At 63.8% G+C, this 11,944-nt stretch overlaps 1 protein-coding gene across 1 annotated transcript in view; it reads left to right on the forward strand.

Moving 5' to 3' along the window:
* Positions 1 to 11,944, forward strand: part of Cfap74 (cilia and flagella associated protein 74) — a 42,718-nt gene that overhangs the window by 18,313 nt on the left and 12,461 nt on the right. Inside the window, exons 7-19 of the mRNA XM_048783571.1 lie at positions 279 to 389; positions 566 to 668; positions 887 to 1,044; positions 2,081 to 2,282; positions 3,048 to 3,206; positions 4,212 to 4,385; positions 4,901 to 5,019; positions 6,888 to 6,954; positions 7,225 to 7,314; positions 7,842 to 8,009; positions 8,902 to 9,019; positions 10,991 to 11,067; positions 11,561 to 11,683. Of these exons, the coding sequence (XP_048639528.1) occupies positions 279 to 389; positions 566 to 668; positions 887 to 1,044; positions 2,081 to 2,282; positions 3,048 to 3,206; positions 4,212 to 4,385; positions 4,901 to 5,019; positions 6,888 to 6,954; positions 7,225 to 7,314; positions 7,842 to 8,009; positions 8,902 to 9,019; positions 10,991 to 11,067; positions 11,561 to 11,683 (1,669 nt within the window). The remainder of the gene's footprint in view (positions 1 to 278; positions 390 to 565; positions 669 to 886; positions 1,045 to 2,080; positions 2,283 to 3,047; positions 3,207 to 4,211; positions 4,386 to 4,900; positions 5,020 to 6,887; positions 6,955 to 7,224; positions 7,315 to 7,841; positions 8,010 to 8,901; positions 9,020 to 10,990; positions 11,068 to 11,560; positions 11,684 to 11,944) is intronic.

Here is an 11,944-nt window from a genome sequence, read left to right on the forward strand (position 1 = left end):
CACTCCTCCGGTGCCTACCCCCCAGCCTCTTCCTCCCCTCGCGATTCCCCCCCCACCCCTGCCCACCCTGAGCCAGACCCTGCTGTTGCAGGGCTCCTTGAACCAGAGACCCCATAGCATCTCACTTAACACCCATCGCCTGCGGTGCCAGCCTGCCCGGTGCCCCCTCCCAGCCTGGCCAGAGCTGTGTGGGGCGGCACAGAGCGCAGGGACTGGGCAGGCCGCTCCCACAGTGACTCAAGTCCCGAGGGCTGAACGCTTGGCCCACGATTTTGCAGGAAGTCCTTGCAAGTGCAGAAGGGGCTGGGACTCCGACACCAGACGCTGGTGGAAGAGGCCCAGAGGAACCACAAGGTGGCCGTGAAGTTCCTGAAGGCCTCCCTGGGACGGTGCGTCCCCACCCCCAGGACCGTCCTGTGGGCACCCCGCGGCGTCTGAGCAGCTCCTTGGTCCTCCCGTCACCACCTAATCACCCAAACCGCAGAGCTGCCCGCTCCCGCAGCGCCGTGGCCATGTGGGCTGGTGTCACCACAAGTGCCCCTGTCACAAGCCCACCTTCCTCCAGAGTCCGGGAGCGGGAGCGCGGGGAGGAGTCGGAGACCCGCGAGCACCTGAGGCAGCGCATGGATGCGGTGCTGGCCCTGAAGAACAGCATCGCCGCCAGCCGGGTAGGCGTGGTCCTGGGCGTGGTCCTGGGCGTGGTCCTGGGCGTGGTCCTGGGCGTGGTCCTGGGCGTGGTCCTGGGCATAGGCGAGGCCCTGGGCTGGTCCTGGGTGTGGGCGTGGTCCTGGGCAAAGGCGAGGCCCTGAGTGTGGGCGTGGGCGTGGGCGAGGTCCTGCACCAGGTCCTGGGCCTCGGCCTGGGCCTCAGGGCGCCCTCTTTCCAGGAGACACTGCGCAGGGTCCAGGCCTGGGGCCGGGCCCGGGCGGCGCTGACGGAGCGGAAGGCCAAGGCAGAGAAGGAGGCCATCCTGGCCCAGGGCGGGGACGCCTTCAGGCACCTGGTCCACCAGCAACGGCGCCAGCACCTGGAGGCCCAGAGGAGGTGAGGGCAAGAGGGTGGGCAGGTGACAGCAAAGCCCACTCCTGCTCCAGGGCAGGCGGGCACAGGAAGGGGAGAGGGCCACGGCCCTCACCCCAGCCAGTCTGCGGCTCCTGCCAAGACCCCTCTGCACCTTCCCCCTGCCCGCCCCTGGCCCCCAGGTGCAGGGGGTCTCCAGGGAGCCTGGGCCCTGCACTCTTCACCTTCCCAGAAGCAGGCGAGGAGGTGGGCCTGTGCCCACCACTGGCTGGGACCCTCCATTCCTGCCGCCCACATGGCATCTGTGGGGGGCCTGGGCCGTGTCCCTCCTCCTGGGTGCTGCTGGGACTCGCCCTCCACACCGCGCCCGGTCTTGGCTCTGCTCTCCCCAGGGCGAGCTGGTGCTGCCTGCTGTCCTGCCATGGGCTCCTGGACTGGCCTCTGAGGAGGGCTGCTCACTTGCACACACGGCCCCAGGGACTTCCCTGCAAAGGTCTTTCTCAGGCCTCGGCCTCCTCCTCGCTCTCCTCCCGCCCTGCTGGCCTCCCGCCCTCTCTTGGATTGTGTCAGGGAGCGAGGTGTCGTGGAGCCTGGCTGTGACCTATTCAGTCTCGCACTCACCACTGGGCCTTTGTCATGGCCCCTGCCTGCCTAGGCCTGGTTCTTGGGCAGCGCCTGGCAGGAGCAGCAGAGAGGAGGAGTGATGTCCTCAGGCCTGGCACTGCCCTGCTCTGTGCCCAGCAGATAGCCTGGGAACCTGGACAGGGCAGCTTGTGAGGACCAGGCCTATCGTGGGGACTGTCACAGGGGCCAGCAGGACAGAGCCGGACAGGCAGGGGAGGCAGGGCTGGCGTTCAAGTCCTGGGTCTCCAGCGTGGCAGCCCTCTGGGGCCCCATCATCCCTCCCCAAAGAGGCCAGCGGTTCACTGAGACCGGGATGTTTGACCTCAGAGCCCTGCTGGGCTGGACCTGAGCCTCTGGGAGGCGGCCAGCAAGGCCAAGCTGAGCCACGCTGGGCCCGAGTGGCCCCCGGATCCTGTCTGAGAAGCCGCTCCAACAGGACCTTCCAGGAGGGGCAGGAGCTCCGGAAGCAGGAGATCGTCTGTCGGATTGTGAAAGAGGTGGCCGAGGAGGACAACCGGAAGAAGAAGCAGCGGCTCCCGGCCAGAGCCCCCCGGGGACGCACTCTTCGAGACAGGACCTGGAGCTACATCGCCCACGTCTGCACCGGGGAGACGGCTGTGGCCTCCAGCTACCCACTGGTGAGCGGACGCTGCTGCTATCAGGCGGCTGCAGTGGAAGGGCCTGGGCCAGGTGCGGAGCAGGACATGGAGGGCCCAGGGACACAGCCTCTGCATCCCCAGTGGGATGGACTCCCTCTGAGCTCTGCCAGGGCCCTTGCCACCCTCGGCAGACCTGCTGCACCCAAGTGTAAGCGGGGTCTGGCCCAAGGGCAGCCCACCACGTTTCCACCCACTGCCAGGGACAGGCTTCTGCCCGCCTGCCACACCCAGGCCTGCGTGGTGCCAGGGGGCAGGGAGGTAACCCTTTGGGCCTCTGAGCCCACGAGGCCTCTGTGGCCCGGCTGTGCCCTGCCTTTCCCCTGGGGCCGGGCTCCCGGCCAGCGGGCAGGGCCTCTGCCACTGCCCCTCCCTGCTCTTCCCTGCACGTTCTCCCCTCAGCACCCCGACTCCCCCCGCTCCTCAACTGGGCCTGCAGCAGGTCCCCCAGGATGAGCCCCTGCTAGCACCGCAGAGCAGTGGGGGGGGCCGGTGCCGGTCCCAGACATCCATCCATCCCAACGCCTTGCCATGAAAGGGAGTCTCTTGAGGACTCTGCTGAGCACTGCAGAAAAGTGGAGTGTAAAAAGGCCGAAGCTGCATTTTAGGTGGAAAGCGGAGCCATGCGTCTTCTCCAGGCAGAGGAGGGGCTGAGAAGGCTGGGCTTCCTGCGGGCTTCCCGAAACCTGTCTTCCTCCTGCTGCTGCAGTCCTGACTTGAGTGTATCTTGCTGCATCCTGCCTACAGGAGGTCAAGGCTGCAGCGCACCCTGAGCCCTCCTGGCTCCTGAAAGCTGACTCCAGTGAGTCTGTGCAGGGGGTCGCTGGGGCCACCAGTGGAGAGCAGGAAACGCTGGCTGAACCCGAGATCCCCGGGCTCTGGAGGGAAGACTACATGCCATACCAGGTAACGGCTCTCCTCTCCTCGGCAGGGCCTTGCGGGACTCTCCCTGGCCCTCGTCCCTGGCTCTGAGGACTCTCCTTGTTGCCCCTGTCCATCTCTGGCTCCTTCCTCTGCCCACCACTGCCCAGTGCCACCCTCCTTCAAACCTCAAGGCTCCCTCCTCCTCCCCAGGGGAGCCAGCATGGACACAATGGTCCCATTCTCCACTGAGTCTAGCTGCCTGTCCCTGGGGCCTCAGAGGTCAGCCCTGCACTGCTGCCTGTGGCCGGGAGGGGAAGGGCTGGAAGGCAGAGGGACGGCCCTGCATCGCCGCTCTCTGTCGGGAAGCGTTTCTAGAGGAAGGCTGAGTGCAGATGACCACGACCCCTCGGGAAGCCCCACCCAGAGTGCTGGACCTTGGGATCGCAAGGCGTGTCCCCAGCTTGTGGTGGCCGCCGTGTGCTCCGTCCCTTGGGGAGGGGCTGCCCACCGCCCGGCTCCTGTTGACGTGGGCTCCCTCCGTCAGGGCAAGGCCGTGACTGGCTCTGGCAAAGCCTGACTGGTGGGAAGCAGCAAGACGGGCCTGGCTGGCCGTGCCACTGGACCCAGAGGCAGAGGGGGGCAGGTACCCGGGTGCCAGGCAGGTACCAGGTGGCTTCCCACCCATGAGCTGACTGAGCCGAGGACCCGAGCAGATTCCTCGCCAGGAGGAACAGAACCAGCCTGGGGCCATCTTGGACTCCGGCTCTGCTGCTGATGTGCGAGAGGTTGTCCTGGCCCGACTTTGCCCTGGAGAACTCTCCCTGCAGAACTTTCCAAAAACCCCCTCTCATCCTGACTCAGCATGTTACAAGACCCCTCCCCTCCGTCTCTCCTGGGGGTCCCCTGCGTGCTGCGAGCTGTCTCCACTCTTCTGTCTGGGAAGCACCGATCCCCGGAGTGGGCCTTCCTCAGCAGCTGGGCTCAGCCCTGCCCTCGGTCAGCTTCGGGCCTTGAGCCACCGGGCCTCCTCTGTCTCTGCCACCCAAGGAGCACAAGGAGGATGTGAACCAAAAGCCTGTGGGCGGCACCAGGATGGACAAGGACATCCTGGCTCGCACGATGGCCCAGCTGCGCCGCGGGGTGGTGCACAAGCAGGTGGCGTTGGGGCGGGAGTTCAAAGGCTGCCCCTTCAACAGCAAGCCCCAGCTGGTCCACTTCCAGGTGAGCCCGAGGCGGCACTGGGCAGGGGCCGGGTAGCCCACGGTCAGCCCCAGGGCCTTTTGCCTTGACCTCTGCAGACCCTGTGGACCGTAGGGCTGCCTCTGGTGCGAGGAGCCGAGAGTGCGGGAGGCTCGGGAGGCACCGTGGGCCACAGGGACCCTGGGCCTCTCGGGAAGGGGATGTGACTGGGCAGTTGCCACCAGGCCCCTGCCCTGGCAGATTCTGGCTTCACGTGAGAAGGCCCCCAGGAGTCCAGCCCCCTGGCTTGCTGGCCCATGTCAGCAGGTGAAGGAGCAGGTGAGGCCAAGGTGGCCGGCCTGAGCCTCCCTCCTGTCTCTTCCCCACGGCTTCTGTGGAGCCTCATCTGCCAAGGCTGGCGGGCAGCTGAGGGAGGCCCGGGAGCCCTCCCTGGCCCAGGCCACCCCTTGAGCCGCCCTGAGGATGGGCAGCAGCAGGGTCCCAGGCAACTCGAGGCTGCCGCCAAGGCCTGGGGTCAGCCACTGCTGACTCTCCAGGACTTCGAGGTTGGCAAAGCGTACAAGAAGAAGATCACGCTGGTGAACGCCACCTACACCATCAACTACTGCTCGCTGGTGGGCGTGAGCGAGGACCTGCAGGACTTCATCCACGTCAGGTGAGTCCCCAGCCTCGTCCCTGGGCAGCGCGAAGGCCATCTGTCCTCCTGCATCCGGGTCTTGATGCCGGCACTCACCTGGCAGGCACCCAGCAGCCAGAGAGCCTTTCCACAGGGCGAGCACAGCCACCTCCCTCAGGGACCACCTCCCCGACCTGCCTGTGCCTGTGACTTGAGGCTTGAGCCTCAAGTGCTGCTTCTGCACACGTGTGCTGCTCCTCCGCTCCTAACATCTGGCCTTGGTTCACCACAGCTTGGCTCTCTGTGCTTCCTTCCCAACCTCCCCCACGGTTTGGAGAGCAGGTTTGAAGGCCCAGAATGGCTTTAAGATTTGCAGTACAGCTGGGCGTGGTGATGCTTGTGATCCCACTGACTGGGGAGGTTGAGGCAGGAGGATCGTAAATAAGTTAGAGGCCAGCCTCAGCAATTTATTTGGCCCTGTCTCAAAATAAAAAATAAAAAGGGCTGCAATGTGACTTGGTGGTAATCCCCAGTACTACAAAAAAGACTTATAGTATAGGAGTGCGGTGTGTGATGTGCCATTTCTGAAGAGGGCGTCTGGCATAGGAATCCCAATCTCCCTTCTCTACCAGGCTCCAGGGCCCTGGTCTGCCTGACAGACCCCCCCCCCCCCCCCCGGTGAGCAGTGCTGGCCGACCCAGGCTCTGGCCAGTTTTCCCACTGGGATATTTTGTTCTCTTCAGGGACTGAGTGGGAGGGGCTGTAAATGTTAGTCCGTGCTACTCTCTTCCCTGTATCTAGCCATCTGCAGAGGGTGGCTGGGGGGCGCTGGCTTGGAGTCTTGGTGGCTCTGTCTCCAGTCAGGCTTTCTGTCTGTGCCTGCGGCCTGCTCCTGCTGGCCCACATGGTCTCCGGAGGGCATGTGCATGGCCCGGGTCCAGTGGAGGCCGCTAGGCTGCTCCCTCCTGAATGACCCCTCTGCTCGCGGAGGGCGTGGCTCCTGTCCACCCACCCGCTGCTCTGAAAGCCTGGCTTCCGGGTCCCGCTTCTAAGTCCACACTCCTGTGCCGCCAGCCACCCCACGTCCTGGTCCCGTGCTCTGCCTCCAGGGCCTGCGGTGTCCCCATCCCCGGGCCCCACCCATGACCAGCCGCAGGAGACAGGCCAGTTCTTCCAGAAGAGCTGGGCTTGGCGCCTGTCTTGGGGGCCTGCTCACTTCGACATCTTAACACGTTTAGTTTTCCATTTGTTCTTACTTGTGTCCCCGCCGTGCTGGGGATGGAACCCAGGGCCCTCGGCGGGGGGTGGGTGGAGTCCCTGCGTCTTTCAGTTCTGCCGCGTGGTGTCCCCACACCTCCTGGCTCCTTGTCCTGACCCCCTCACCAAGGGGCTCTGTGCTGGTGATTCTGTGTCTCCTGGTGACACGGTGCTTCCTCCCCATCAGAGCAGTCTGGAGTCTCCTTCTGCCTGCCCAGGGGGACACGGCCAGCCAGGGACAGGCGCTGGCATTAAACTTTCAGTTTCTGCCGTTTCTAACCCACGTACATGTGTAGGAGAGGCCTGGTGTTGGGAACCCCTAGGGGACTCTCCTGCACCCAGGGCCCGGCCAGCAGAGACCGTCCCCTGCCTCAGTTGTGGCTGTGCCCACAGTCCCCCTCCTCATGTTGGCTTTAAATCTTGACCCCGCTGGTCCCGGGTCCTCAGGGAGTCAGGGCCCTGCTCACCCTCAGTGACCCGTTCCTGGAGAGTGGTCCAGGGGACTGGCCTCTCTGACTCGCTCACGGGACAGATGGCACTGTTACTTGAGCGTCTCCTGTCCACTGGGAACTGGGGCAGCCTGGCAGCAGCTTGGGTGAGGAGAGACCAGGAGGCCTGACCACCGTGTGCCCTGGACATGGTGTTTGCAGCTTTGACCCCCCTGGGCCCCTGTCAGCCGGGATGTCCTGTGAAGTGCTGGTCACGTTCAAGCCCATGGTGAGTCAAAGGGCCGCGCAGGGTGCCGTTTCCACTTTTGTCAAAAAAAATTCTCCCACCACCCCGAGAGGCAAAAGGACGATCCAGCCACATGGAGCCCCGCCCCCTGGCACGTCCCTGCAGGCTCTGCCATGGTGGCCCCTCCTGAGACACCTCTGGGCTCTTCCCCGGGGCCTTGCTGGGTTGGGTGGCCGGCAGTCGCCACAGTGTGACACAGCCCGTGGGTCACGTCACAGTGGTTTACGTGGCTGGGCTGGTTCTGTTTTTCAGATAGATAAAGATCTGGAAGGAAGCATCTCATTCCTGGCTCAGACAGGCAGCTTCTCCGTCCCTCTGAAATGCTCGATGAGGAAATGCTCCGTAAGCCCCCCCGTCGGCTGGTGTCTCCTGGGGTCCCTGGGGAGAGGAGCCCAGAGGGACATGGGATCAGAGCTGCGCCACAGGGCGGGGTCCTGAGCAGCTCAGGCCAGCCCCGACAGCCCGTGTCCAGACCCCTCCGGCCACACGTGTCTCCTCTCAAGCAACCTCATGCCCCTGGAGAAAGGGAGTTATAGGTCTGACTTTCCCTAACACTGGACTCAGGTGCCCCAGGTTGTCATGAGCCATACTCAGGTCTGCAGCTTCTGGGCTAGGCGTGTCCCTGGGTTATGCGGTGCACTGCTAGCGCAAAGGTCTATGGTGGCCCTGTCTGTCCTGCCTGGGGCCAGGTGCAGGCTCACCCGTGAGGGGGAAGAAAGGCCAGGCTCCCGTGTCCCTGGGGGCTTCAGGTGACAGGCAGGTGGCGACTTTGCTGTAGGCTCCGTTGGTCCCCTGGCTTCTGCAGGGCCTGCCCCTGGTGCTGGACATGCTGCCAGCCCAGAGCGGCTTACTGTGGGGTCCTTTGGCAGGTGTCCCTGGACAAGGAGCTCATCAGCTTTGGCAGCTATGTGGTGGGTGAGACCACATCCCAGACCATCACACTGACCAACACCGGGGCCCTCGGCACGAGCTTCAAGTTTCTTCCAGCTTCCGAGGTCTACGAGACGGATGAAGAGTCCCTGCCCCTCCTGAAGATGGTGAGTGGGCTGCCGATTCTGACCAGCAGTGCGGCCACCAGGGCAGGGCAGCGTCTCCACCCAAACACAGCCCCATGTGTGTGAAAGTGGCTGTGAGACACCCAGTCAGCCGGGATCTGGGAGGGGACAGCACAGCGCGTCCCCTCAGGCGTGGGCTCAGGGCAGCAGCTAGGAGCACCGGGGCCACCCTCCCCGAGGCACCCCAGAGCCCAGGCTGGGGGCATGGCCCAGGAAGCATGGGGTGGGCCTCGTCTCCCAGGAGGGCTGTGCAGGGGCCACCCAGGAGACAGCCCTGGCCACAGCAGGGCGCAGGGTCAGTGGAGGAGCAGGTGGCCTTGCTCACTCAGCTCTAAGTACTGGAACAGCCCTAAGGAAGCAGTGGCTCCGACCCTCAGGCCTGCCTGCCCTCTGGGGTCTCACCCAGGGGAGGACAGAACCAACAGGGCAGCTGCTGCCTGGGCTGGGTGGAGAGCAGGGGCTTCAAGGGCAGGAGATGGGGGCCTGGGGGCAGAGCTTCCCCTGGGCAGGCAGGGGACGGATTGTCTGGGGCCCCTCTGGGCACCAGGGTTCTGGGCCAGCCAGTGAGGAGGAAGGAGGATGGGCTGCCCGGGCGGCGCGGGGCCCGCTCTGGAACAGTGGCCTGGCAGGGCAGGGCAGGGCTGGGCTCCCAGCTCAGAGATGGCACCCGAGATGGGGTGTCCCTGCAGGGGACAGGAGGAGCTGTCCTGGCCAGATAAAGGAAGCCAGGGGTCAGAGCTGCCCCGGGGAAAGCCATTGCTGTGCCTGAGACCCAAACGTGCAGAACAGGAGCCACAGACCCGGCCACATCTTCCCATGGCCCCACTGGGGGTGGCTGGATGGAGGGGAGAGGTAAAGTTCAGTTCCCTTCCAGAGCAGCCTGTTCACCTACGACGACAAGGGTCCCACCAGTGTGTCCGAGCAACAGCTGGAAGGCAATGGGACCTCCCCGCTGGACACCCAGAGCCGGAAAGAGTTGGACAAGATGGAGGGTGAGGGCACCTGCAGGTGGCTGGGCACCACCCACCCCACACTCGACCCTGCCTCGACTCCCACGCTGCCCAGGACAGGCCGAGGGGAGGGACAGGAGGGCCACTCTGAACTCTCAGTGCAGCAGGGCAGCTCTGTGTGGACCACAGACCGAGGGCCCGAGAGCGTGAAGGTGTGGAGTAGTACCCAGGGCTTCCATTTTAAGCAACTGTCCCGTAGTAAGTGACAGTCCCCAAGAAAGTGACAGTCCACAGGAAATTATTCATACGTTCAAATCCATTCTGGTTTGGGGGTGGGCTGAAATTCGCATCCATGTGGACCCTGAAGGAGCGTGAGGCGTCCAGGAGCTGGGCAGTGCGCTGAGGGCCAGGGAGTCCTGACCACGGGGCGGGTCCCTGTCTGTGGCTGGGGGCTGTGCGCTTCGTATCCGCTGCAGAAGTGCACCCAGCACCTGGGGATGCCCTGCCGACTTGTGGGTGTCCCTGGTGCTGAGCTGGAGAGGGCAGCCGCCCCCTGGCCCGGCCCCCGTGCCCAGCAGCCGCTCCCCCCTTCCCCGGCTCCCTGCTTCTTTCTGGGGCTTTCTGTGTGCCCCGGGAAGCCAGCAGTGAGCGGGCTCCCTGGTTCCAGCCCTCCTGGGACGGCGAGGCCACCCGCGCCCCGTGCACACGTCCTGCGGCACCATGTGGGCGTTTCTTCACAGACATTGCTCTGGGTGCCCTGGGCAGCCCCGTGGGGTGGGCCATTGTGGCCAGCAGCACCCCACACTCCCCACGCACCTCTGTGACCCCAGGTCGAGGGTGTACCCGCTGCTTTCAGTAGCTGTTTTCAAGGACTTTCTAAAAGTGCTGGTTCACGACCCCCCACCACGTGCGGCCGAGCTGTCCAGCGTGGCTGTCACTGGCCACACTGGGCCATTTACATCCACCCATCCTCCACAGTGGAAACCATTCCTCCTTCACACAAGCCACGTTTCCAGTGCTCAGCGGTGACCAGGGGTAGTGTTGTGTTGGACAGCCCAGAAATCCTGCTGGACGGCACAGTCCAGGCCCTAGAGTGTCCTGCTCTATGGCCCACATAGGAGGTCTGGCCAGGTCTGTTGTCCAGATCATCTGGACTCCTGGTGGCCTCCCAGGTCACTCGTCCCCCAGCCTGTTTCCCTGCATGAGAGCCAAGCTGCCCTCCTGCTTCCCTCTGGGGCCTTCTGGCTGCGTCCAGTCTGTCCCTAGGACCTGCTCTTGTAGCCCAGGTGCGACCTCTAAGACGTCTTTGCTTAAATTGAAATCTAAGATTTCCAAACTTATCGATCATACGTGTGTGTGTGCGCGTGCACGTGACCTCCTTGTCCCAGAGTCACGGAGACCAGGACACAGCTCTGAGGTCGGGCTGGGGTCCAGCTGTGGGGCAGGGCTGCGGGTGCACTTTTCTCTGTATGTGGCTGCTCTTCCTGAATGCGTGTTGAAAGGACTTGGCTTTGCCCGTGGGCCTCATGGGTACTGTGGGCACGGCCATTTCTGGTGCTGCCCTGCTCAGCTGACGAGCTGCCCCTCACTCAGCACGCCGCCCTGGCTGCTGTGGACTTAAGGCGCATGGTGAGCTGGGGAAACCTGTGTCCTGTTTCAGGAGAGTTGCTTGGGATAGTTTAGGTTCTTTGCATTTCCATATCAGTTTTAGAATCAGTTTCTTGATTTCTACAAAAAAAAAAAAAACAAAAAAAAAACGACCTAGAGAAGACGAGACGGGCTCGGAGCTGAATCTGCCCATGGACCCATGGACTTGGGAGGCTCGTCTTGCAGACAGCCTGTGGTCACAGTGTGGTGCTGCTCCTCATCCGCTCCCTAGTCCTCTGCCTTCCCTCGGGGCTTCAGAGGTCTTGGAGGGGAGGTCTCGTCCGTTTGGGGCCTATCAGATGTCTTTGACTTTTTCCAGGGCAGTTCTGACGTTTGGATTGTTTCTCCTCTCCTGTTGCCTTCCAGAACCAGAGGGCACCTCTGCGACGGGGGGCTTGGGAATGTTTCCCAGCGAGCAGCAGGCAGAAATCACGCTGGGGGAGGTGAGCCCACCCGCCCTGCTCACACCCCGGCTGCCAGAGGCTGGAAGGGGACCCGCCCCCCACTCGGCACCAGCCCCAGCTGCGTCCTCCTCACCCCACCCCTGGGCCCTCCCACCTGGTTGGAGGCAGGCTGGAACCCAACCTCCAGGAACCCTGGGTCTCAGCCAGGGCAGTGCCCTGCCCCCCATGAGGACTGGGCAGGACCAGAGCAGCGGGGCTGGTTTGCGGATGCAGAGGACACTGACCGCAGACCCTCCAGGATGGAGCGCAGTGTGAAGGCAGGAGCCAGGGGTAGGAGGGGTGGGGCAGGCTGTCTTCTCCCGCAGCAGGGACCCCATGGCAGCAAGTCGTCAAGGGAAAGGCCAGGCTCCAGTGCCCGTGTGTCACCTAGTGGCCCCATAGACAGGGTGCTGCCGCCGCCCTCCTGTGCTGTGGCTGCAGTAAGGGTCAGGCCAGGAGGCCTGCTGACCCGGGGCACCTCCCTTTCATGCAGATAACAGAGGGGGAGATCGGCCCTTTTAGCTCCATCAGAGTGCCCATCATGTTCACCCCGGTCACCCCAGGGGAGGTCCAGACCAAGTTCAAGGTCATGTTCAAGAATCCCAAGTGCCCAACAGTGAGTACCCCTGCTGCCACGCGGCCCACACAGCCCCAGTGCTGGGAGGGCCCACGTCCACAGCCACGTGAGCCACCCTGTTCCTTGGACCGTGAGCTGGCGGCACAGATGGCTGGCACCCAAGCTGATTCACACTGGCACACACATGTAGCTTGCACATGATGCATGTGCACCAGCACACACATACATGTACACGCATGCTCAAGCACACACATAGAACCCTTTTTCCATTCTTCTGTCTCTTTTTTTTTTTTTTTTTTT

Source organism: Marmota marmota, unplaced genomic scaffold, assembly GCF_001458135.2.
Source record: "Marmota marmota marmota unplaced genomic scaffold, marMar, whole genome shotgun sequence".
In the NCBI taxonomy this organism is placed as follows: domain Eukaryota; kingdom Metazoa; phylum Chordata; class Mammalia; order Rodentia; family Sciuridae; genus Marmota; species Marmota marmota.